This window comes from Miscanthus floridulus, chromosome 10, assembly GCF_019320115.1.
Source record: "Miscanthus floridulus cultivar M001 chromosome 10, ASM1932011v1, whole genome shotgun sequence".
NCBI classification, from domain to species: Eukaryota; Viridiplantae; Streptophyta; class Magnoliopsida; order Poales; family Poaceae; genus Miscanthus; species Miscanthus floridulus.
Window position 1 is genome coordinate 55,696,151 of NC_089589.1, and position 26,831 is coordinate 55,722,981.

The window sequence follows — 26,831 nt, forward strand, 5'->3', positions numbered from 1 at the left end:
ACTGCAACACCTTTCGTAAAGTTCTTGATGTCTTATCTAAATGGATGGTTAGAAGGGAGGAATTGACGATGCCTGTCGAACGACGAATACTTGCCACCCTTCTTCAACCAAATGAACCTCACAGCTTCCTTGCATATTGGGCACGGGAATTTCCCGTGGACACACCAGGCGGCGAATATCCCATACGCCAGGAAGTCATGCAGGGAGTAGTGGTACCAAACATGCATCTTGAAGGATGATTTTGTAGCTCGGTCGTATGTCCATACCCCCTTCTCCCAAGCATCGATCAATTCATCAATTATAGGCTCCATGTACACACCCATATTACTCCCCGGGTGTCCAGGAATTATCAACGACAAGAAGACGTTATGCCGTTGAAAGGAGATGCCGGGGGGGAGATTCAGGGGGATAACAAACACGGGCCAACATGTGTATGGGGCAGACAACTATCCATAAGGATTGAACCCATCTGTTGCCAGCGCGACACATACATTACGAGCCTCAGCAGCTTTGTCAGGATGTTTGTCATTAAAGTACGTCCATGCTTCGGCATCGGACGGATGCACCATCGTCCATGGCTTGTACCGTACACCTTCTTTATGCCATGTCATCTATTTCCGGATTCCTCGGTCATGAAAAGCCGTTGGATCCTCGGCACAAACGGAAGGTGCCGTAGGACTTTCGCGGGGATCGTAAGCTGCCTCTTCTGGCCATCTCTAGAGTCTACCTCTAGGTACCTTGAGGATTTACACTTCGGATAGTACTTTGCATCCTTGTGATCTTTCCTAAATAAGACGCACCCCTTCGGACAAACATGTATCTTGTCATATGGCATCTTAAGCATACGAAGTAGTTTCTGTGACTCGTGCAAGTTCTTCGGCAGAATGTGCTTCTCCGGTAGCATGCTGCCAAACACGGCCAACATCTTATCAAAGCCTTCGCGACTCAGATTTAACTCGGCCTTCAACCCCATAACACGTCCAATGGCATCCAGCTGAGAAACCATTGTACTCTCATGAAGGGGTTTCTGTGCCGAGTCCAACATTTCGTAGAAGGCCTTAGCGGCTTCCTCCATCTCCTCCTTCTCACGTCCTTCTGCGAAGTGAGCTTGGTGAGTGTCATCTAGCATGTCTGCTACTCCGGCATCATCATCAAAAGCCTCGAGGCGTGGTCTCACCACCTCCGCTCTTATACGATCTGCTTCACCATGGTGGATCCACCGGTGGTAGCCAGCCGTATAACCATTGTACACAAGATGTTTATCCCATGGTCACCTTGTCTACCCTTCTGTTGTTGTCACATTTGCTACAGGGACACCAAAGTTTAGAATGTCCTTTAGCTACACCCGAGCTCCATGCATGTTCCAAGAAAGCATCTGTCCCATTCACCCACTCAATGTCAAAGTCACTCCTGCTTCTCCAGGCCCGTGTACATCCACTGACGGTCTTCCATCCTTCCACATATACAGAACATAGTAATGTAACCATCAATTGCATCTACGCGGTGCTCCTACTCTCTAATAGGTGAGGATAGGTCCTAATCCCACCCGCGGATGCGTAGATGAGGTTAGTTTCCATGCTCCGCTCCCTATCCGAGACAGAATTTCGGCAGCACCTCCCCGCTGTTCTCCCGATGCACGTCCTGAAAGGGAGAGTGTGTATCCGGAGAACAACAGGGGTGATGCCGAAACACCATCTCGGACCGGAGCGGACCATGGAAACTAACTTATCTACGCATCCGTGGGCTGTCCAAAAAACGTGGACAATCCGAAACAGATACGATCGCAGATATACAAAGATCTGTATACCTCCAACCGTATCTCTTTCAGGACGGGAGACACCTAACTAGGTTACGCGACCAAAGACCACATACGGATAGAGGGGTTATACCTAGGGTGCCGGTGAGGTCAGGGTAGCGGGGCGGTGGAGAGTCGGTGCAGTGGCGAGTCGACGCGGTGCAGGAAGACCCGCAGCACCGACGAAGACGATCGGGGTCACCGAGTCCCTCCCACAGGTCCTCCTGCAAAAAAGGGCAAAAATGGTTAGTGTCGACTCAAAATTTCGGCAGCACCTCCCCTGCACGGGGAGGTTCCCAAAACCTGCAAAAAACATGGCACAAAGGCCAACAACCACATATATACCAAACATGGGCACGAAGGCCAACAACCACCAATATATCAAGAGGAGCCATGTATTTTAGTTCTCTTTCCATTCAGATGAAAGTATTGAAGTAGTACAACAACAATTACTACTAACCCTACAACTACTACTAAACTACTACTAACAACTACTTAACTACTAACAGTACTAATACTAAGAACTACTTAACTATTAACAACTACTACTACTAACCACTACTACTTACTAACTACTACTATTTACTAACTACTACTACTACTAACCCTACAACTAACACTACTAACTAATACTACTAACCACTACTACTTACTAACTACTACTATTTACTAACTACTACTACTACTAACCCTACAACTAACACTACTAACTACTACTACTAACACTACAACTAACTACTACTAACTACTAACTACTACTACTACTAACCCTACAAGGGTAGGGCTTACCTTGGCGGCAAGAATGACAAGAGCGAGGGCCGACGACGACGGCGGGGATGACCGCAGCAGCGCGAGGATCAACGGGCAGGCGGAACGAAGCGAGGATCGACGGGCGGTCGGGTCGGCACCTTCCTCTTCTTCCTCCTCCCCTTTCTCTTTCTTCCTCTTCCTCCTCCCCCTTCTCTTTCTTCCTCCTCCCCCTTCTCTTTCTTCCTCTTGCTCCTCTCCTTCTCCCTCTGCTGGCCGGCCGCCGGGGCCCGGGCGCGGGGCCACTGGGCCGCCGGGGCCGGGCGAGAGCGCCGGCCGGGCGCCGGCGAGCTCGGGGCATGGGCGCGGGGCCGCCGGGGCTGGACGGGGGCGCCGGGGCGGGCCCGGTAGGAGCTCGCCGGCCGGAGGGGGACAACGGCGGGGGCGGCGCAGGCGGCCGGGGGCGGCGGCGGCACGGCAGGGACGCGGGGGCGCGGGGGCGCGGGTGGGAGAGAGGAGGGGGTCGGTTGGGCCGGCCCGTTGTGGGCCTTTAGGTTAGAAGCTTTGCCGAGTGCCGGGCCCAGCGGCACTCGGCAAAGTTTTTTACAATTTTTTTTAAAAAATCCTTTGCCGAGCGGCCTGTGACCTAGCGCTCGGCAAAGACAGTCTTTGTCGAGCGTCAAGGTTGGCACTCGGCAAACTAAAAAAAGTTTGTTTTTTTCTCCCCATTTTTTCCTGGGCCTTGCTACAGTAATTGAAACTCCATTTCAAAATTTGGGACAATTTTGAGTTTTTTTACTATATTTCCTTAATTATTTTTGTTTCGTTGAATTTTTTTGACTATTTCAAATTTGAACTGCATGTACATGAAATAATGGAATTTGGTCATTCAAAAAATGGTATTCATGATGTTTGGCGTATGTTGAGGCCGTATCAGGAACTCCAAACTTCATGAATACCATTTTTTGAATGACCAAATTCCATTATTTCATGTACATGCAGTTCAAATTTGAAATAGTCAAAAAAATTCAACGAAACAAAAATAATTAAGGAAATATAGTAAAAAAACTCAAAATTGTCCCAAATTTTGAAATGGAGTTTCAATTACTGTAGCAAGGCCCAGGAAAAAATGGGGAGAAAAAAAACAAAAAAAAAAAATTTAGTTTGCCGAGTGCCAACCTTGACGCTCGGCAAAGACTGTCTTTGCCGAGCGCCAAGTCACAGGGCGCTCGGCAAAGGATTTTTAAAAAAATTGCAAAAACGGTTAAAAAGTCTTTGCCGAGGGCCTAACGGTGATGCCCTCGGCAAAGATTGACGGTAGAAGACGGACATCGTGTCAGGCGGTGTTGCCGAGGGCCGGCCCTTTGCCGAGGGTTTAGCCCTCGGCAAATAATTATTGTTGCCGTGTGCTTGTCTTTGCCGAGGGTCTGGCCCTCGGCAAAGAGTCTTTGCCGAGGGCTGTTCTTTGCCGAGGGTCAGGCCCTCGGCAAAGACTCTTTGCCGAGTGCCCGATTATTTGCCCTCGGCAAAGGGACAGGCCCTCGGCAAAGATGCTCTGTCCGGTAGTGAAGTGCACGAAATCGATCACCTGGATGTCCGCCCAGTTCCTGGCTTATAAGCATCATAAATCACTATTCCTATCTCCTCAAACGGATGAACCAAATGCAGCTGCCTAACTATTCCTGGCTAGTCACCTCAGGCACAGGCAGGTGAAATGCCCAGGCAGCTAGCTCAGGGTTGCATCCAAACAACCCCTATAAATGCTTACAATATCTTACCCAGGTACAACTAATATGACTATTAGATGGTAACTCATATTTGACAACTAGGTAACAACTCATGTGTAGCTTATGGACATCTAGATTAAAGATTTTTCTTGAGTAAACTAGTATACTAGTGTAGTAAAAGCTATTTTTGTCTCTATTGCTTCAAGTCAATATAGACGAGTTACATTTTCCATAGTGGTGATATTGAAATTTACTTCTTGTCCTTAGTAGGAAAATCATATGTGTCTTCTATTCTTGATGTCAAAATTAAATCTAGTTGAGCTTTGATATTTGAATATTCTTGCATCATACATGTGACGTCGCTCATCATCGTCCCCTCTGGAACTTCTCCCAAAATGTAAGAACTGAGAATTTACACAATGCCGTTTAATGATGGGCATGACAGATTTTTCTCTGGCTGCATAATTAGTACTGTTATTCCTAGAAATGCTCATACTTTTTTCTTGAGCTTTAGAAAAGCTTATACTTAAGGATAAATGGAACTACGAATCATATGGTCATTAATATGGCTTACTTTAGATGAGTTGTTTTTCTTTCTTCATTACCTCTGCAATTAATATAAAAAATCATTTGTGATACTCATTTAAGCACTAGCCTTTAGCAAACCGACATTTTTTTTAATAAAAGTGGACACCATCTGACACTGCCCTTGTGGCGTGGCCTGGCTAACACGTCAGATGAGAGAGAAACACGTTGGCTAGATATAGAGGACGGCAACTGGCAGCAGTGCACACAGCACGTAGAGCACGCAGCGGGCTCGCACTGGTAACGTCCCTCGACCCTTCTCTCTGTCCCTTCCTTTCCGATCTCCGATCTCCGGTAATCCATCCATCGTTTATTACTTGAACCTTCAATCTGCCACCGCTTGAAGGCTCGATCAGTTAGCAGTTGGATCGGAGAAGGATATGGGTCGGCAATCAAGCAGCACCTGCAGGATGGAGGGACGACCCTTCCGATTCCTGCCGGAAGAAGTGAAAGAGATGGAGGAGCGCCTGTTCCCCGTCACCAAACGCAGGCTGGATCACATCTTCATGGATGAGCTCGCTGTGAAATTTAGCTACTTCCGGGGCCTTGCTGGCATGACTCCCGTCAAGTCAAAGCAGGTACATGACTAGCTCTGTGCATCGATGTTCCAGATATTTCAAATTCCTCCTCCCATGAACCTTTTTCTTCATTCGGGATCCGGGGCTCGATCGATCTGGGCTTGGGGGAACTCGATCATCATGCAGGTGCTCAACTGGTTTCATAACAATTGTAACAAGCATTGCCCCAAGATAGCCAGGGAAGCACATGCTCCGGTGGTGAGCACAAGGGAGTTTTATTGGGCCAACCATCAGCAAGCTCGAGGCTCCTCCCTCAGCAAGTTGAAGCCAACAGTCACTACGCACGCAGGATCTTCGTCTTCCTCAGGTGATAGATGTTACCTGTGACTATGATCACCGATGCTTCTTTGCGTGGATCTGCTAGTCGCTGGTTTTTAGGAAGGCAATAATAACGGAACATCACAGTGAGCGAGTGATCAAATCTGTGAACTGAGTTATGATTTATGAGCATATAAGTATTAATTATGCTCCTTATCTTGGTCTGTATGTAACTCAGAGCCATGGAATTGATAGTGAGCTCCTAAATGCTGTATTATTCATCTGACGTAGAAGGTTTGTTTCCATTTCATGCTAAAAAGCTAATAATAAACTGTAACTCTGCGTGCAGCCTTTTAGTTCAATCATACTTCGTCGTCGTTGTTCCCTTACATGCCAAATGAATGTGTAGCATCCTTTTAGGATCTATGAACTTGTTTGCTGCCCATGTTTACATGCCACCTCATAACTTCCAGACACTTCTTTTCTATTATTAGGATATGCTACGTTCTGTTTTTATTCTTGCTACACATCGATATGCATCACAAAAACATGACAATTATCTCGATCCAAGGCAGTATTATTCTTTAGGATATTGCTATATGTTATGATTTAATTCTTGCAACTGATATGCATCACAAATCCATGACAATTGTCTATCATGTATCTTCCTTCTGCTCATTGTTGTTAGCATTATTTGAAAATCAGGGAATAATTATATCGATGATCACACCAAGTATGAAGCTAAGTCAGCTAGAGATGGCGCTTGGTATGGAGACTCTTGCACCTGGCCTTCTTATATTTTGCTTTTTGATTGATTGCCAAATATTACAAGTTATCCCTATTAGCTTATCATTGTATCCGTGGGTCCCTGTTTTGATATATGAGTCAAATAAAATAATCTAGCTGACATGGCTGATATTCCAAATGGTAGTGTGTCTAGGTCTAACAGATTTTTCCAACGGTTTGGAGGAAATTATATCATAAGCAAAAGATGTTAAATGCATGTAAGAGAAGGGATTGGATAACCCTATGAAGTGCTGCCTGAAACTTGATCATTTGTATAAAGTGCTTTCTACCCTTCGTCATTGAAACCAGCCGTTTGTATATATATATAAAGTTTTCTATCCAGCATTTTTTATTCTTCATATGTGCATCGTTATATATTGCAGGTTCGATGTCCAAGACTTCGTGGCTCAAAGGTTTTGCAAATCAGGTGATTTGGTAAGGAAATCAAATTTTTTGATGATATTGATAAAAAGTAAAGGCAGCCGTTAGTTATTTGTCCAATAATAAGCATATGTTGGTCATAGCAACGTACATATGATTCCATTCTCATTTATATGTACAGGGAAGAAACTCTGGGGCTAAACGCAGTAAGTTAGTCTGTGATATAGGTCGCTTTGGCACTCGTGTTACACTCAGGGCCCATATGTACTTAATATATTAAAATTTTTTGAGGCAGGAGATGTTAAGGTATAATGACATTATGAGACATTCCAACAAATCTCAGGCAGCTAGGCAGAGGAAATAAAGAAGATTTGAAGATGTGGTTTATTATTATAAGTTTCTGTAGGATCGTATATATTTTTGACATAAAAATCAGTTTCTTTGCATTGCATTGCTAGTTAGTGTCCTCTAGTTTCTACAAGTCGGCCCATCATGCCGCACTACTTTGACTTCCCTATTACAGAATACTTGTTAACAATTATCTGCTTCTATATAGTTAACCACCCCCTACCATGTAAAAAATACTTTGGCACCAAAGAGTGAGCCAAGAAATAAAAGAGAGGGGGTGCTGTAGTGAGAGGCCTCAAAACAAGGCAAAGAAAAGCAACAAAGGAGCAACCCTGACTGGGGCTGCAAAACTATTATAGAGAAGCTATTAAAGGCAGAAACTCAAGGCGCTTGACATCACTGAATCTATATGTGGCACAGGCTCAGCCCTCTATGTTGAGCTTATGGCCAAGATTAAGGCTGGTCATATGGTGTGCAGCTGTCTCATCATCATCAAATCTACTCTGAACTACAACCTTCCATTACGTGCTAGAGAAGCATCATATCACTGCCCGACCTCTCCGCGTACCTCTCTGCACTACCATATAGGTTGCCTTGTTCCGATGCATGTCTCCACATAACTCTCCGTGTCATCTCCCTGGTTGACGGGAGGGGCGACAGCCACCGCCTGAAGCGAGCCTGCCCTGGTTGTCCAGCTCTGGCTGCTGTCGCGCAGCCTTCTCCTCCTTCTTCCTCCCACTCCTCTCCTAAACTCGTCCTCCCTGTTGTGTTCCCCGTCAAGTGGTCCTCGCTCTAGTCAGATCTGTGCCTCTAGGGGCTAGATCCATGTGAGTGGGACCCAGATCTATGGAGGATGCAGGTGCTCGGCACGGCTTACCGGCTCCAGGCAAGCTCCGGCTATTAGCTATCGTGCTACCTTGGCGGTGGTGGCGGCGGTGCTGCTGGACATGGCATAGGTAGTGCTGGCTGTGCTGCTGACCACAGCGGCAGTGACGGCGCACTGGCGGTGGCAGCAGAGGACGCGCTACTGGTGGTGGTGACGGTAGCAGGTGTCATGGTCACGACCGTGCTGGGGCACATACATCGTGCTTCGGTAGATTCTTGGCGAAAGTCTTGCCCTTTTTTGTGGCCGGTGCCGACGACGATGGCGCGTGCTCATGTGTCATGCTCCTCAAAGGCGTCGTCGAAGATCCTTCTTCCTTTGTTGCACGTGGTCTCTAGGTGAAAACCCAAGTCTGATTCCTCAGACATGTCATGGTGGCATCTTTGTATGTCATTTCCTTCCGGGAGGCGTTGCTTTGGACACCCCCATTCCCTGTATGCACAAGATGTCAGGGTCGTCCTAGTTGACCCCATGCGGTCGTTGCCGCCATCCCTGCTGCGTTGTCGGTCCTCAAGGGAGATTTGTACTGTACCTATATGTGCTTTATATCCTTCTTCGCAATGGTCTGTCTTGCTATTCTTGTTTGGGTCGTCCTTCCTGGCGGAAGCTTTGCCACCATCGTTTGGCTTTCGTGGTGGATACTTGCCACTACCGTTGTCGGCGGATGCTAGGCTCCTGCAGGTCTCTTCTCTGGTGGATGCTTTGCCGCCGTTGTCGTGTTGGCTTCTCTCTTGCAGATGCTTTTGCTGCCGAGGTTGCTTTGGACCCTTCTCTGGCGGATGCTTTTGCCGCTGTTGCTGCTGGATGCTCATCTCGGCTTATCTGGGGTGGACGTTTTGTGCCACCATGGTCTTGCCTTCTATGTAGGCAACCATTGTGTCGATTTAGTTTGTTTGTTTGGGCGTTGAGGCTGGAGGTCCCCTCCCCTTGCCTTATCTTCGTGTTATGGTTTATTTCTAGTTGTGTCTACCATTGTCTTGGTGGTTTGTAGCCTGCCCTACAAGGGCTCTCTCGTGCTTGCGTCGTGTAATTTTATGTCTCTTAATGAAACACGTGCCAAGGCAGCGCCAGCATGTTCTAAAAAAAGAAGAAGCATCCAACAGTGATGATGGAACAATACCATGATCCTTGGTTGGACCCTCTAGAACCATGTGTATTATGTAGATCTAAAATAATTCAAATCGGAACGTTATATACTGGAGATAACTCTGACACTATCTTACTTTGTATACATAAACTTGCACATATATATTTATTGGCCTACATGCTTTCAATTGTAACATCATATGCAATTTATATATGTTTAAAAATGCTTGTATAGTTTCCTGGACATGCCAGAATTATTTTTCTTATATGTTCCCTATTTGTGTAGTTTCTACTGTCATTTTATGTTGTTCTGACTGCGTGTGCCATTTTTTGCTTGCCTCATGAATCAGAAACTGTTGGTTCATTTTTCTGGATTTGGAGCAGAGGAAGCTGAATGGATCAATGCTCGTACATGTTTGCGGCAACGCTCAGTGCCATACAAGTCCACAGAATGTGCAAATGTTCATTGTAGGGACCCTGTTCTTTGTTATAAGGTACTGTAATATTAAACTCCCTTTTGCTGCTACCTTAATTAGTATACAACATCTACATTCAAACAAGAACTTTTGAGATGGACGGTAGTTAGGTTGCTCTATCTATCCCTAGAACTGTGCATTCAATAGTATATACTTGGTATGCCTATATCAAAAAGGGTTTTCATAGTTAGTGGATTCTTTTGTACACTATAATGTTTTAGATTATACTAGCTCCCACCATTAAAAAAAGTTAGTAGGTTAAAGTTTTGTACTTTATGCTAACTCACACTTATCTAATTAACTTTTATCTGAGATTGTGGAAAATAAATTAAAATATACAACACTGGATAATAGATGCACTATTAAGACATATTTCACGGTTGTTTTAATGAAACTAGTTTAACGGTGCAGTTGCAGTTCTTCCAATTTTTCTATAGATTTGTTAAAAAATAACTATACATTAAAGGTTGATTATGGAAGATATCATGGGGTGGGGTGCCATTGGAGGAATATAGAAGAGTGAAGAAATGAGTGCGGTGGAAAAATGATAAGCTAGAGCGAGACTAGATATGAGTTAAGTTAATATTTCTTAATACTTGTGATTGAGGGCTGGATTTCATTCTTCATACAGTACCTGTACTAGAATTGAGTTCAGCAAAAGACTGAGAATTTATTTTCGTGGACTTCCTTTAATTTTAATGTCAGGAAGCTCTAAACAGTTTTTAAGATGAACATACAAACATATGAAGCAAATAAACTAGAGTACTGAATATACACATAAGTTACACCTATATTAAAAAAAAGGAACTTTTAGAAACTTACAGTCCATCATAACAAGTGCCCTTGTAGTACCTGGCAAGTCCACACTTGACTGCCACCGCTTGTGTCCCATTAGCGCGGAAGAACAGCAAGCTATCATCTGCAAACAGCAGGTGGGACACAACCGGTGTCCTTCTGCACACTTGTAAGCCATGTATACGTTCTCCTGTTATCTACAGCTGCAACACTTTGGACAGACCATCAGCAATAAACAGGAATAAGTAAGGCAACAAAGGATCACCTTATTAGCGTAGCCGTCATGTAGATTGGAAGGTGTCCAGCATGACACCATTGAAGCGCACCACAGAGCATACAGTGGTAACACATGCCATAACCAACTTACCCATTTCCAATGAAAGCCCAGCTCCACAAGAACATTTTCCAAATAGCTCCAGTCCACATGATGATACGCTTTGGCCATATCTAGCATGTACACACAAAAGTTACTCCTATCTGAATTATCATCCTATATCGCATGAATACACTCAAAAGCAATCAACGCATTTTCAGTAATTAGACAGTTGGGAATAAGTGCACTTTGGTTCTCAGAAATTGAATTATCAAGTAAAGGCCGCAAATGATTTACCAAGCATTTAGAAACAACCTTATAAACGACAATGCAAAGGCTTATCAGCCTATAATCCCTTACCTTCTCCGAGAACTTTACTTTCGGTATGAGCTCTATAGCGGTATCATTCACACTCTTCTGCATGTGCCCATCAACAAAAAAGGCATGTACTACCTTACTTACATCTTCCCGGAGTGTGTCCCATTTTCTCTGGAAGAAGTGGATGGGGAAGCCATCCAGGTTCGGGGCCTTTCGCGCGCGGACCAATTTGAAATAGCGCGTCAGCGACTTCCTCCTTTGCATAAGGCTTACATAAAGACATATTCATCTCCTCGCTAATACAGCACTCAAACAACGATGTCAGCACTTGGGGTTCAACATTAGGGTTCTTCGTGTAAAGGTCATTAAAATAAGAATTTACAAGCCCTACCATCAATAGCGTATAATTGGTATGCCTATATCAAAAATGGTTTTCAAGGTGTGGATTCTTTTATATACTATAATGTCTTAGACTATACTCCCACCATTTAAAAAAGTTAATAGGTTCACGTTTTGTACTTTATGGTAAATCAAACTTATCTAATTAACTTTTATTTAAGATTATAGAAAATATATTGAAAAATACAACACTAGATAATAGATGCACTATTAAGACATTTCATGGTGGTTTTAATGAAACTAGTTTAGCGCTGTAGTTGTAGTTGTTCGCATTTTTCTGTAGAGTTGTTAAAAAATAACTATAGATTAAAGGTTGATTAATGAAGATATTTCATGGGGTGGGGGTGCCATTGGAGGAATAGAAGAGTGAAGAAATGAGATACAGTGGGAAAATGAGAAGCTAGAGCGAGGCTAGATATGAGTTGAGTAAATATTTTTTAATACTTGTGACTGTGGGTTAGGTTTCATTATATTCTTCATACAGTACCTGTACTAGAATTGAGTTCCGTAAAAGGATAAGAATTTATTTCATGGACTTCCTTTAATTTTAATGTCAGCAAGCTCTAATAGTTTCTAAAATGAACATACAAACTTATGAACTAGAGTACTGAATATACACATAAGTCACAACTATATCGAAAAAGGAACTTTTAGAAAATTACAGTCCATCATAACGGGCTTGAATAAGAAACTTTTCTTTCCGATTGCTTATGTTTGTGTAACATTGTGAAAGAATCAACAACATAGAAGTAATTTATTTGTCTTCATATTTTCTTGTTCCATAATTCTATCTCTTATCATGGCAGTGTTGATGTCTCTCATGAATATATATACTTCTGTTCTAAACTGTTCAGGAAAGTGAACAGAGTGGTCTCTATTTTGACGCTGAAGTGCATGCTATTGAAAGGAAAACGCATCATTCAGGAGAAGAATGTGATTGTAAAATCCTTGTTCTTTATGTGCATGATAATTCTGAGGTACTTTACATCTAATATTATCCATTCACTAACTACAATTCAGTTATTGTACTAATTTCTATGTTTTATCTTGTTTTCTTATGCCCATGATTATTCTTATAACTCTTCATTATATAATAATGTCTATGCATTGAAAATTTATAATTGTAGTAGATGCACGTACTGACATGCTTTATATCAGTTTTTTCAATGGACAGACTCCGCATATTGTTGCTCCTTTTTATTTTCTTTAAAATTTAGATGCCCTATAACTATTGACCCATTGAGGAACAACCATATGCTTGAGTAAACTGCACTATATGTCCTTAAGTTGCAGCTGTTTCATTTGGCAATATGAATTTAAATTCTTCAACTTGAAAAAAAATATATTTTGCTCATTAATCTCAACATGTTTAAGGAGCACATCCGAATTAGGTTAGCTACATTGAATCTGAATGCTTTAAGTGAACTACAATTTAATATATTGTATTGTTAATTCCATAAAGTATGCACTTTGTACATTTAGTGAATCGTAAGCTAGACTGCAACCTTAAGCTTTTATATTGTTCTTTGCTTGATACTAGATTTTCATTTAATTTTGTAGGATATTGTTTCACTGAGGAAGTTGTGCCGTCGATATGTAGGAGACGACTACAAACCTCAAACTTCATATGAGCGACTAAAAGGAAAGGAATAGCTTAGTAGCTCAAGAAAAAAATTTAGCATCAATTTGATGGGACATGTTTAATATCATACCTTTTTAGAACAATGTATGTTTTTTTATTACAATGTATCTTGGTGGCTCATGAGTATTGCTACAGAATGGAAACTATTATTAATTGTGTAAAGACGTAAGACTTCAGGACAAGGAAATACTTGTGTTTGTGAAGTTGATCAGAGTCACACTACCAGAGAAATGGCCTTTCGTAGGGGTACAAATTGTATCACTACTATGGAAACAATTTTTGGGGGCTGTGAAAAATAGTTATGAGAGGTGGTTTCAAAACCTCTACTACACCATCGATTGTAAAGGTCCGGTATTTATTAGTATTAGTGACATAAATGCAAATGGTAGTCCTTCATCAGTCACTCCACGTGTAGTGAATAAGGCCGTTTTGCTTGGCAAGTGACGATGTGTACAAGGGCTATACTCAAACAATGCAATAAAAAACTAGATGTTTGTACCTTTTTGCAAGTGAAAATCCCACATATGTCGTAAGAGTGAGGACATCAATGCACTGGACATCATAAATGAGAAACACCAGCCACAATTTTTACATTGTAGTTTCAATAAGATAAAACGATGCACCGCAAATAAGTTCACAAGGCAAATAAGTAGTTAACAATATAAAGCATGGTAACACAACCACCACCACCAACCAATATCCAGCCATGAATGTGATGGTCAAATCAAATGTGGTGTGCATAATGTCTCATTACGCGGCCTGAACTCGAAGTAAAACTATTTTTTCCTTAGTCATGTAATTGGTTTAGGATGTGTAATACTTTGTTTGATTGTTTACATAAGCTGGCCACGTAATGGACTGTATGGGCCTAAACTCGAAAGGCGTCGAGTAATCTTTACACGACATGTTCATGAGCTACACGACCCTTTACAGCAACACCCGGTCTTTATAGAGGCAAGCTTACAGCCGCCCCTATAAATGTATTTTCAGGAGTGGCTAGCATAAGTCAACTAACCATGGAAATAATTTTGCGGGTGTGGTTAGCTTAACACAACTAACTCTGTAAATGAATTCCTAGAGGACAGCTTGATTAAATGAACCTCTCTTGGAAACACTTCTAAATTTTCTTAGTTTCTAACCATGTTTGGATTTTTCATTCTCTGGGATTTTTTTACATATATATTTACCGCCAAATTTTACATTATTGTGATCACTATTTTACCATTTTAAAGTCACTATGCACAATGGGTCCTAAATATTCTACATGCATGAAAAATAGAAGTTTTAAATGATTCATTTTGTCATTTTACATCATGCTTTAATCCACAAACAAGATAATACATATATGACATAAACGATCGTGAGCAATCCATTCATTGCATATGCAAATCTGCTACCGAACAAGGTAATAGCAGATCCTATCCATAGATCCACAACACATACAACTAAATGTGCTAGAGATAAGTTTAGAATGTACCCTTGAATGGAATCCAAGTTGTAACGCCCTAGAGTCCAAGCAGCTTAGATCCACTCTGCACGCTGAGTGAACCACACCTACCACTAACCCACTTACGCTTTCGTGTCCTCGCTTCGTGTAAAAGGGTTAACTCGGAGATGGTGAGATGAACTCTAGAAGCTTATATGTTAGTCCAAGGGTTAGAGCTAGTTTGGGCTAGTTGGAGCTCAACTAGCCCTAAAGTAGCCAAACAGGAGGGCTAGAGTGGGTTATTTGCAACTAGCCCACCCTAAAAAACTATCCCCCCAAAGAGGTGATTATTTGGGCTAGTTGGGGCTATTTGAGGTGGGGTCCACTGTTTTCTCTCTACTTTCACCCACACCCGTGATTTGGAAAGCACATTTATTATCATTTTAACCCTTGTATCCAAACATCTCTTAGGCTAGAGTTAGTTCAGGGCTAGTCCTGAGCTAGAAACTAACTCTAACCTCTAGCTGTGCTAGAGTATCCAAACAGGGCCATTGTCATACATTTCCTATAACAACCTGCCTTTTTAGCACTTATTTATGATCCATATTTTTGCATTACTTTCAGGTTATCTCAGCTTTTGAAAAGGCTGCAGGCTTCCAGGTCAGTTAAAGTTGCATGTTTCATATATCTGGTAGTCTTGAGATAAAAGGAAAGAGCCTCATCTTCCCGTACCAGTTATTGATCCAGTACACGGATGCAGCCAATGCTTGAGCTGCCATCGAAGCTTAGATGGAAGGAGCATCCCAATGTCACGTTCCGTTTTTAAGTTACTTTCATGTTTTCTCGGCTTTTCAAAAGGCTGCGGGCTCTTAGGTCGGTTCAAGTTGCATGTTTCATATGATCTAGTACTTTTGAGATGAGAGGAAAGAGCCTCATCTTATTCTCTTGGCAGGCATTGATCCAGTACACTCACGCAGCCACTGCTTCAGCTGCCAGAGAAGCTTACATGGAAGCAGTATCCCAATAATGTGACGTTCAGTGTTCTTTCCTGGAGTTATCCATTTTTTTTCTGTTTGCTGTACTTTCTCATGCTTCTTATAAACTGAATTTCCCTATGTTGGAGGTTTATCCTATTTTGCCTGATACTGATCCTATTCATTTGTGCAGCTCTGTGCAATTGGATTTTGTTTGCGGGATAAGGTGAGTGAGATACTAATTTGCCTGAGACTGATTTGGTATAGTTTTGGATTTACGGTAAATTTTGGGTTCATTTTCAGCCTAGTCCTCTCATTATCTGCTACTGTGCAAGCTTTTCTCACATGCTTCTTCGCCATTTGCTTTATTCTTGCTAAGGAGGTCAGCCTCATACCATGTTGGCTTTTATGTTTCTCTATGCAAGCTGTGCTCAACAGTGAAATGATAGAGTGTTGTGCCATTCCTGGTTATACACCATGAATCAGTGGATTTACAGATTGCTAGATGAAAGTGCTTTTTAGTGTTACCTGAATGTCAGCTAGTGAAGATTTATTCCACTGCTTTCCTGTCCTCAGCGTTTTGCTGCTATGAATAAATGTGATTTGCTCATTAACTTATTCTAGATATGTGTAACGAAAAAAAACAGCCTCTGCGTGCACAGCACCAGGTTACATCGCCATTTAGGTCTCCTAATTTTACTTTTGATGTCAAGCTACAGTTGCCTTTCATGCTTAGATTTATTTATTTTCCCCCATTGTTTTGCATCTGCTTAGATGTGATCCAATCCTCTTATTAGGCCTGTGAATCTCATATGTGGTAAGCTGTAATTTCAACAACATAGCTCTGGTGTTCATTTTATTTCAGGTTCATTTTTTTTAGTTTTCACTGTCCCTTCCTTCCTGTTATCCCCTTGCTCTGCCAGTTCTTTAAGAGATCTTGCGATTACACCTTTCTTGGCTCACTGTTGATTTTATAGTATAAAGAAACCTTCCTGTGCTTCTATTCTATATAGATTATATTGCCCTGTTCGTTCGAAGCATGGTTCATTTTTTAGTATAAAGAAACGCTCTGTTATATTCAAATCTAGTATTTCCAAATTGCAACAGAGAAATGTTATGTATGCTGAAATTCCTAAAACAGAGGTACAGGACAAAGCCCGCTCTTAAACGCTGAGAAAGTCTGTACTATCACTAGGTTCAAAGTTAAAAGTGCAAAATCCTCTTACATGCCTGTTCCTGGACGGCACATAATTGAATTCACCTGCTACACAAGAATAGTGTTGACAAAGAATCCACAAGATACATTCCCAGCATATATGTACACGGTTGTCCCATTTGATGAGATACGAAGTAATATAAAGGAAAAGGAAGACCGAGACTTTATCGGTAACATTCTTACAGATCAGTTAATTTTCGCTGATCATGGTATCTTCTAATGCCATGTTCACTTGCACCACATGGATATATTGTGAGAGTTCTCTGTTTTTAAGGATTTTTAGACACGAGGTCTCCAAGGGAGAAGGAAATAAATGGTGTTCACTGCCACTTCACAGAAAGAAGCAAGTGAGAGAAAGATATAAGCAAGGGCAGATTTCTTGAGTTTGCCCGTGTTCATGGAAATGTATATGGCACAGGTATTGAAGGAGTTGAATTTGTTATTGATGAGGGAAAGGTAAGACTACTACAATTTTTAATACAAATTTCTGAAAGGTGAGCTACTTCATCTTTCCATTGCTTTTTCGTTCTAGAGGTGTATTCTCGACATTAATGTCCAAGGAACTCGATCCGTGAGGGCTTCTTCTCTTCAAGCAATATTCATCTTCGTATGCCCTCTGCCCCTCTATCATTCGAGGAACTAGAGAAGCGCCTTCGGCCACGGTATATTTGTGGTTCATGAAATATAAGTCTTTGGATAACCTCATGTGATGGGTTATTCTCTGCTCAATTGGTCATACAGGGGTACTGAAACACTGAAGCTCATCCAGAAACGACTCAGAAATGCTCGGGCTGAACTTCATCAGTCCAATGAACCAGATCTCTTCGATCATCTTTCGGTCAATGATGACCTTGTGACATGCTATGAGAATTTGAAGGTAATTCACCCAGAACATTGGCTACCTTGCATGGATTTTTGTTTTCGATGCAAGACTCCAATTATGACGTTAATCTTTTCTAAATAATTGTTATTGTAACCTGCAGAGGTTTCTATCTCTGGATGATACCAAGAAGATTCAGATGCTTTTTCTAACTTTGATGAAGTACTTTTGCTTCCACTGTGCACTGATGCTTCAGTGTGTATTTTTTATGGCCAATCCCATTATCCTTCAGTTACCAAGGAGGGAAAAGAAACTGCAAGTTACTCTATCATGTCGAAAACCGGATGTAATATATACCTATGCACCAGCGTATATGTGAAATATACACGTTTTGAATGTATATTTAACTCTTATTACTCATACTTCTATCTATATATCCAACACGTTTTGCCCATCTTCAAAAACTTCCCAGTGCCCACGGACGTGCGCGAGGGTGCGCGCCTAGTATCTTGAAATATATGCACATCAGATATGTCGCATTCCAATAAAAAAAATTGCACCAACGATAGATACAGGTCCATTACGTATGGATGGGCATGGGCATGTTTCTTAGATCAAATTGCAAGTTATAATTTCTAGTCTTGCTATTGCATAATAAAATATAAGATATATATAATTCTTCTCTTGCCTCGATCGAGTGAGATAATGTTTGATCATATCAGTCTCCATGCGTTCCACTCTCCTAAATATTGGCATTTCTTCTTTTTTAACAAAGGTCTGTCGCTCAATTAAGACGAAAGAATAATAAAATGTACAAGAAGGTTAGCCAACCGAGTTGCCAAAATGACATCTGAGGGGCTAACCAGCCCACAACGCGGTTGAGTAGGAACACAACACACTGTCATGGGTCATCATTGCAGGCCACACACTAGTCACCCCTCGATGAGTCTAAAGGTAATGGCTGCCACCCGTCATCATTGCCAAGCTCAAACACCGAAGAGCAGCTCCAACTTCGGGTCGCGAACCCACGCCTCGCATCGAAGCCGCGGCGATAATCCAGATGTGACGCCTTCAGGAAGAGAGCAACGTCGATGGCGCCACCATCGCACATCCAAAGTGGACTGTGTTTTCACCCTTGGATGACTAGAGGAGAAACATGACGGCCAAACAGCGCTCAACGGCGTCACCATCGCCAAGGTTATCGCCCAAGAACCCTCTTGCATAAAACAAAAGATAGACAGTGTAACAAAAGCAGAAAAGCCAAAACGTTATTGACATGGATGGTACGTCCCCAAGGCACAGGGAGTCGCGGCTGTTCAAGGGCAGCGGTCGTGCATTCGTGCGAGGAAGTGGACCCGATATCGTCGAGTGGGGGAGTGGTATTTCCAGATTAAATGGGCCAGTATCCATTCACGGTGTGATCGACTGCAGAGCCGTACCAGCCCAAGCCAAGCAAGGGAACCTATCATGGTGTGGATTGATTACGGGCTTACGGCCCAAAATCCCAAACCAAACAGCACATTAGTTGGGCAGTATTGTTTGTCTGAATATATCTTGCCTTTCCTTCAACTAGGATACCTATACAACCTGTGTAATAAAAATATTGGACCCCGGATAAGGTTTCTCCCCATGTGCTGCGTGATACTTGCATAAGCAAGAAGCTTAACAGCATTAGCACGTAGCAACCCAGACAATATATTCTGTCTACAGTTCTCACTCTAGGATTTTTGAATGATTCCTCCACTTCCATGCTCATAAGTCAAAAAATGGCCGTGCGATCTGAATCGTGGAGTGTTATGCCGATCTGCACAATGGAGAATTACAGAGGGAGGGAAAACCCGCGGAGGTATTTGGAGTCAACTCCAGACTCACGGAGCAGAGCCACCCGTCCTGTCCGTGCAACCTGCACATGCATCAAGCATCTCATCACACTTTAGCATTGGATCCAGTGATGTGTGCTAATGGTAGAAAACTTGGACAATTTTGCTCATGGGTCATGCATGTAATGGGCTAATGGTAGACAGAGAATGTGAATTAGAAGCTCAATGGTCAATACAAACCTCACAGATACCATATTGCTCCAGCATCTTTTGCAATCTAACCATTCTGTCAATATCTCCGGTGAGCTGCATATGCCAACAAGGTTATTGCTCACTAATCATGGTGCCAAGGAAACATTATTGATTAAAGAAATTGGTACAAGTATGAATGCGTATTAATCAAAAACAAAGGGGAAAATCATTGGTCAAGCCAAAAAAAAAAATATAAATTTTGAATCAGTCTTCTACAACTACAATGGACAGTTGCTAAAAATTTCAGTAGCTGACCTTATTTTACCTTTTAACATAAATATACTATGTCACTTCATGGTAGGATCATAACTACATGATTAAGTCAATGATAAACCATATGGTGTTTCTACTGTCCCAAGGATTTTATACAAGTAGATTAAATTGTCATAATTTTGGAAGGATATTAGAGTGCTACATGAGGTAAGTGCCAGTAAACATTCTTTCAATAATAGTTACCAGTAGTGTAATCGTGTGGTCTGATATGTCAACCTTTTGTGCCTCAAAAATCTGAGCAATATCTAAGACATCCCTTCGAACTGTAGCATTTGCAGCGACCTTTATGATCATTAACTCTCTTCCAACAAATGGTAAGTGAGTAAAATCCTGGACCTGAGAAACCAAAATGACTTTCAGCACGACTTCTATAACAATCATGCAAACTGCAATGCTAATTTTTACCTCATGAACATCAATGAGCTTGTACAGTTGATGTACTAGCTTGGCAATGGATTCATCAGTTCCAGGAACAACAGTAGTGATGCGAGAAGTGCCTTCTTTTGCAGCTGGACCAACAGCAAGACTCTGGGAAAGTGATGGTTACTGTTTAGCAAGGACTGGATTATACAATTACCAAAATAAAGGGAGCATAAAATACTAAACTGGTTTGTACAACCTGAATATTGTAGCCCCTTCTGGAGAAAACACCTGTTACAACATTGAGAACTCCAGGGACATCATTCACAAGAATTGATAGAGTATGTGAACAAAACCCTGTTGGCTGAAGCAATAAGAAATTGCTAGTTTAGTTTATAAATAGTTAAATTTAGTTGCAATAATTGTATTTTAGATTCTTCACTGTGAACCATAATTTAGTTATAAATCTAGTCTCAAATTTGGATTCTGGGTACTCATGCGGTCATGTGTTTTAACTTTTAAGAACACAATAGCTTCTAGTGAAATGAGTACAACTATAGATGTAGATCATCCCTAGCTAGCACCAAACAGTTCAAAGTTAATAGAACACAAGACCGTACATCACCATCAGTCATAACACCCCAATGAGCATCCAGAATTTGACTTGATGAGAAGCTTTCATAAGATTCCACTGGATAAACATCACCCTGGGTAGAAGCAGAGAAGCACATATAAAAAAACTCGTTCAAAATTCAAACTAACAGTGTGAGGATGATAAAAAGTATTTCCAGAAAACATTACACCAATAAGAAAAAGAATGTGCGAGTATTTTCTCACTTTAGTAATTAATGATACTGCCAAAATACTTAAAGAGTCCGAAAAACAAATTAAGTAATGCATTCGTGCTATTTGACTGCAATGTCAGATTGTGCAAATAGGAAAATATATAAATGACACATTGGAGGGACTAATGTTACTAAACTATCACTAGCAATAAGAAATTTTCTCAGAAAGACAAATGGAGTTGTACTTACTACTTAGTACCCAATTCAACAGAATGAGCACCAACTAAAACCAATTCAAGGAGATGAACCAATTGTCCACATGAAGCTAATCAATAGGAAGCATAAAACTAGGGAAATATCAGTTGAAAAACATCAGTAACAGTGACGAGAAGCTAAAGCACACATCATACATAAATCATTGTCAGATCACAATTGTGGTTTCTTACCCCTGAAGATTCATCTGGATTCTGATCGACTGCCCTCACACCAGTGTTTTGCCTGAAATTTGAAGGTATTGCCACTTCGAGATCAGGATAAGAAGCTGCAGAGAACCTCCAAAACGGAGCAGTTTCTCCCATTCTTTCACGGCGCAAAGCTATCTATAAGACAAATGTTCATTAGGTCTAGTAAAGAACAAGATCACGATATACTTTCACTATTTTCTGAACAAGAATGACCTTGCCAGTTCTAGCAATTTCTCTGATCCCATATTTGCTCAGAGTCTTCTGTATTGCAACCACCTTTCCAGGATCTCCAGTTACCTTTAACATAACCACAAAGAACCATAAGAAGGACAACATGAGTAATCTCTGAGTCAAGACACACCAAAGATATTACCTCAATAGTTAGTGTATGGTCTGAAAGATCAACCACTTCTGCTTTGAAAATGCGAACCAAACCCATTATCTGCATTCACAACTAGAGATGTCAGCCAAACAACAAAGTTTAGTAGTGACAGGTCCACAGACCTGATCTGTAATGTCCCTGTTGTCAATTTTCATATTTCTCTATACAAAAAAATGATCCACATTTAATGTTCAGTTTGAGAGTTACAGGGCAAGAAAGTGCAGATACATTTTGAAAGATGTGTATGTTTGTACCTCAGGTAGCTTTTCTCGCTCTGCGTTTACTTTTATAAGCACAAGTTCTCTTTCAACTTGTGGTTCCATTGATAAGTCATCAACCTGTTTATTAATCCAAATATTAAGCTATGAGTACAAGATACACTATTGAACAGAATAAGGACAGACCAACAAGCAATGAGTTTCACGCCGTATTAGTTATCAATCATTCTATAAGTCAAATGGTACAGGAAAATGACTAACCTTTATGACATTAACAAGTTTGTTTAGTTGCTCTACAACCTGGTTCAATATTTTGTCTGTTCCTGACACTACTATTGTAAATAATGCTTTATCCTTGTTCAACCCAACAGCCAATGACTCGATGTTATATCCCCTTCTAGCAAAAACCCCAGCAATTCGATTGATCATCCCACTTTCATCACCAACAAAAACTGATAGCGTGTGACGCTTTATAACCCTACAAATTAAGGAAAGTTCATCGAGGCACATCAGTGAGAAACTGCAATAAGCGATGTTAATAATAAATACTTAGTTGTATATGCTTAATAGCACTTTGCCACAGGATAGAACTATCTACAACACTTACAGTTTAAGCATGCTACTTCGCTGTTTAGTTGTTCCCTAGGTTCCTGGAAGAAAAGAACTAAAACAGCATATACCAGAGAATAGTTTTTTCAATTGATATTGATCAAACTGAACTTGAGAAGAAAAATAGAGGTTTAAGTTGTATTACAGTTTACATCGCTTTAGCAAAAATTCAATAAAGATGGAAGATTACTCATTGTTCATTTGAGTGAAAAATAAACATGTTTCATGAGTTGACTATTGATCCTGAAAGCTAATCCTTTTTTATGAGTGAAAATATTACACTTTTTGCCAACATAAAGATCCGTACAAACTAAAGCAAGAAGAACTGGTTGCTACATGTTTTTCCAATAGGACCATTGGTGCCAATTGGTAAAGGATATCAACAATAAAGGGTAGAAAGTAGAAGCATTCATTATTTTGGCAGATTATCCATGTTTTTCCAAAGGTATAAAAATGTGCCACGCCATAATGTATCTTACAAACCATTGGAATTGGCATTTTTGTATTATACATGCCTTTGCTTTGAACTATTGATCCCACTACAACACTTCTAAAGTTTTACATCATAATTGAGTTTTTTTCACAACCAGTTAGGAGAGTTGCAGGGTCATTTCATTAAAGAACAGTGATAAGTTAAGAAAACAGAAAAGAAAATAAACAATCATGAGTCAAACCAATATTTACAATATAACTAAGAATTTGGAAAGAGAATAAAAAACATAGATCCCACAGCATAAGCTCATGCTTTACTCTCACAAAATGCAATCAGTCCATCTATTCCATTTGTCATGTGAATAAAAATCTAGATTTTTCTTGGTTATATTATCTAAAACCTGATTCATTTCTAGTGTTTGAACTTACTCTGTGAATCTAAATCATATACTAGTAGCAAGACCATCAAATTACATCATATGCCATATGGCGCAATAACGAAAACGGTAGCATACTAATTTGTTTATTTTCTTAAACAATACCAGACCAAAGGTACAAGGATTTTTAATTTTCATTTTAATATCATCACAATAATGCAACCGATACATTTGATACTCCCACTGCATTAATGATCAACATCAAAATGTGTAGCCGCTTCCAGAAGTACTAAAAGATAATGTTCTCTGAAACTAATTTCCTTAACAATTCATGTGCCCTGTATAATCATGTAAAGCACTACCAAAATTCCGTTTTTGTTAGGGACGGCAATGCAAGATTTCAACATAACAACCTGGTCAGCATCAGCACAATCCAACTGGCAAATCTTGCCCAGATACACAATAATCTGGCTTCTAGCAGTCCGACAAAGCTCTGCTAAATTCCTCGCAAACGACACAGTCCAATCCGCGCAGTACAACGACACAGTAAGGAACAAAAAAAAACCCGATTGGAGAGGGCTCCTGCGTCCTCCCTTTAGTCCCGCGAACAAGATCCCACAGGAAGTTCAAAGAGAGATATAAGGAGATCTTACGAGTGATTCGAGCGGGTTGGCACCGGCGCCACGCCGCCGGTCGCCGGAGAAGAGGAGGAGGCGGCGGCGACGGCAACTGAGCGCGCCCTCCGCCCCGCCGTGAAACCCACCGCCGGCGTCGGCGGCCAGGCAGTCCACGCGGGACCCAGCCCCAGACCCGGAGGTGGCGAGGCCGAGCCGGGAGATGATCGCAGCAGCGTTCATGGCGAACGGATGCCGGAGATGCCGAGGGGGAGCAGCTCAGCGGCGGGGGTTTTGGTAGGGAGAGGGACTTTTGTGTCAACGCGCACGCGCGGACGGATGAGGTGGTTGGTTTCCCAATCTAGGACTGGCGGCTCCGTGGTACACGGTACACCACGGTCGCATGACTTCTTTTTTATTTTATTTTTTTGGATTGGGACAGGCCGCACAACTTTTGTATTTGTATTAAAGCCCATATCTTCAAAGATCTTTCTAAGATCCATAAAGTCATTTCCTGTTAACCTTTGTGTCTTACTAAATTCGTTCCAAATTATAGTTTGTTTGATGTTTTTGACCACAAGTTTGATCGCTCGCATTATTTAAAAATTTGTGCTAAATATCACTATTTTTTTGTTGCTGTGACTTGCTTTATTAACAAAAGTTCTTCAAGAATCACTTAAATTTAACTATGTTTGACACAAATTTTTTGAATAAGACGAGCGGTTAAACTTGAGGTCAAAAAAAAGCCAAACGAATAATAATTTAGAACTGAATAGAGTACATTTTTGCTAGATTTGGTTCTCTTGGTGTGCTTATAACCTTTTCTATTTCTTTAAGTTACATGGACTCATCTTTACTTTGCTCTGCAAAAGTCTAAGTCCGAGATGAAGAATCCAATAGTGACTAACGTGCATGGTCAACAATCTGAGAAACAAAATGGGTCTAAAAAAATGGGCTGCAATCAGCTCGACCCAAACCAATTGGGCTTTATATGGTCTAAGCCCAAATAAGTAGGATTAAAAAAAAACTCATGCCATATGGACCAATTGGGCAAGGTAACTTATGACAATCAATTTTGTTACGACATACGTGCCACCATCATCTAACAAGTCACTTGCCATGTCATCTATGCCTATGTTACCGTCCATGTGTCAAAGCCTTATGCATTATTATGACATTTTCTATGAAGATTGCAAGTGTCACAATTATTTTCCATGAAAATGTGATCTTCACCAAATCTACGATATTCTATTGTTTTGCTATAGAAGGTGTTTAGAGACACATCTTGTATGACAACAGTTTTTCTTCATAAGGACGTCATGTCATGGATTAGGTGTTGTGAGGAAAATAACCCCATATATTCATGTGAATATATATTAATCACATTAGGCCACATATATGTTGTAATGGTTATATAGTTAGAACATCTTTGTTGGATTTCCTTCAAGTAAATGGGCCACATTACATTCAAGAGCAAGTTAGCCAAATACATCTTTATTTATTAATATTGCTGAAACAAGAAAATAACAATGGGGAAATATTATTATTTAAGTAGGACCGCTGGGCTTGCGAGGTCTTGGCCTTTGGAGCTTGGTGGTGGGGCACTCATTTCGCAGCAACACTGGTCAGGAAAAGGAGGAGTCCTCTTGCAAAAGGCAGATTTGAATTGGTGTTCTCCGTACCACACTCGACACAGCTGGATATTACAATGTCTAGGAACACATCGTTGCCGTAGCACATCACAGCGTACATTATCTGTAAATTGTTAGTTAGTGTATTTTGTCAACTCAATATATTGCGTATAAAAAGTATGTATGTACCTCTTGTGGGAGATGATGTTGATTGTATAATCATGACAAACACAAGAGCAACTATAAGGCACACATTTCCCATTATGCCACGTCCGGAGGCTGCCATGATTTGAGGAAAGAACAACTTGCAAATGTGCTTAGATGGTATTTATATAGAGCCATGGACTATGACATAATAAATGTACCAGTTGTCCTTATCTATATTAATGTTTGCATATCTCAATGGCATGTTTTGTAATCTTGATAGATTCAAATAATAAATGTTTTTGAAGGGTATTCAAATACTAAATGTGACCATATCTAGGTTACATATATAGTATTCTTTATTACCTTCAATCATATTCCTTTCATAGTGTCATTAATTGCTTTTGAATTAGTTCAACATGGTTTAATACTATTCTAGAACACATCATGCGTGCTGGACTCTCACTTGGCACTGATTAATTATTGGCAGACCAGGTGATTATGTTTCTTTATGAAAATAAACATGAAATTGCTTTTGTGTGGATGATTATTTCTTCCTTGTTGCATGCCTTCGTCTATATTAAAACTGGACCTGCGAGGGTATGACCATCCTCAGGCATTGCATTAAGAAGAAGACCTTCTCACGTAGGCCCAGAAAACCCCCGAACCCCTGCCCTACCCTTACACAGCGGCACCGTCGCCCTGTGAGAACGGGCCGGTCCTTACACATGTGCTTTGACGTGGGACAGACGAGGGGATTTTTTTAACCCCAGCCTGAAATTCGCTCCCATGGGGAGTCGAACCCAGGACCTGAGGAGTGCTGTCGGGACGCTCTAACCAGTTAGACTAGAGGCCCTTTGGCTTCATCTATATTAATGTTTGCATATCTCAATGGCATGTTTTGTAATCTTCACAGA

General features: G+C 41.1%; 2 protein-coding genes and 1 pseudogene across 2 annotated transcripts; 2 read left to right on the plus strand and 1 right to left on the minus strand.

The window, feature by feature from the left end:
* Positions 1-5,234: 5,234 nt before the first annotated feature.
* On the plus strand, positions 5,235-13,128 carry LOC136487111 (protein SAWADEE HOMEODOMAIN HOMOLOG 2-like). Its single transcript, XM_066484243.1, has 7 exons — positions 5,235-5,432; positions 5,559-5,739; positions 6,396-6,456; positions 6,860-6,911; positions 9,525-9,668; positions 12,330-12,452; positions 13,036-13,128. The coding sequence occupies exons 1-7, from the start codon at positions 5,235-5,237 to the stop codon at positions 13,126-13,128; spliced, it is 852 nt and encodes a 283-aa protein (XP_066340340.1).
* A 695-nt stretch (positions 13,129-13,823) lies between these two features.
* Positions 13,824-18,058, plus strand: LOC136488678 (uncharacterized). Its single transcript, XM_066485521.1, has 8 exons — positions 13,824-13,850; positions 15,168-15,203; positions 15,711-15,743; positions 16,625-16,660; positions 17,152-17,189; positions 17,475-17,610; positions 17,717-17,812; positions 18,026-18,058. Exons 1-8 carry the CDS (start codon positions 13,824-13,826, stop codon positions 18,056-18,058), a joined length of 435 nt encoding a protein of 144 aa, XP_066341618.1.
* A 215-nt stretch (positions 18,059-18,273) lies between these two features.
* Positions 18,274-24,518, minus strand: LOC136486616 (acetolactate synthase small subunit 1, chloroplastic-like; annotated as a pseudogene).
* Positions 24,519-26,831: the final 2,313 nt, after the last annotated feature.

Excerpts from the sequence above, each read along its gene's own strand:
- LOC136488678 (XM_066485521.1), top strand. The coding sequence starts at position 13,824 with ATGAATGTGATGGTCAAATCAAATGTG. Across the intron at positions 13,851-15,167 it reads TGATGGTCAAATCAAATGTG|GTTATCTCAGCTTTTGAAAA; the intron begins GTGTGCATAATG and ends CATTACTTTCAG. Across the intron at positions 17,190-17,474 it reads TTGTTATTGATGAGGGAAAG|GGGTACTGAAACACTGAAGC; the intron begins GTAAGACTACTA and ends TTGGTCATACAG.
- LOC136487111 (XM_066484243.1), top strand. The coding sequence starts at position 5,235 with ATGGGTCGGCAATCAAGCAGCACCTGCAGGATGGAGGGACGACCCTTC. Across the intron at positions 5,433-5,558 it reads CTCCCGTCAAGTCAAAGCAG|GTGCTCAACTGGTTTCATAA; the intron begins GTACATGACTAG and ends ATCATCATGCAG. Across the intron at positions 6,912-9,524 it reads TTTGCAAATCAGGTGATTTG|AAACTGTTGGTTCATTTTTC; the intron begins GTAAGGAAATCA and ends CTCATGAATCAG.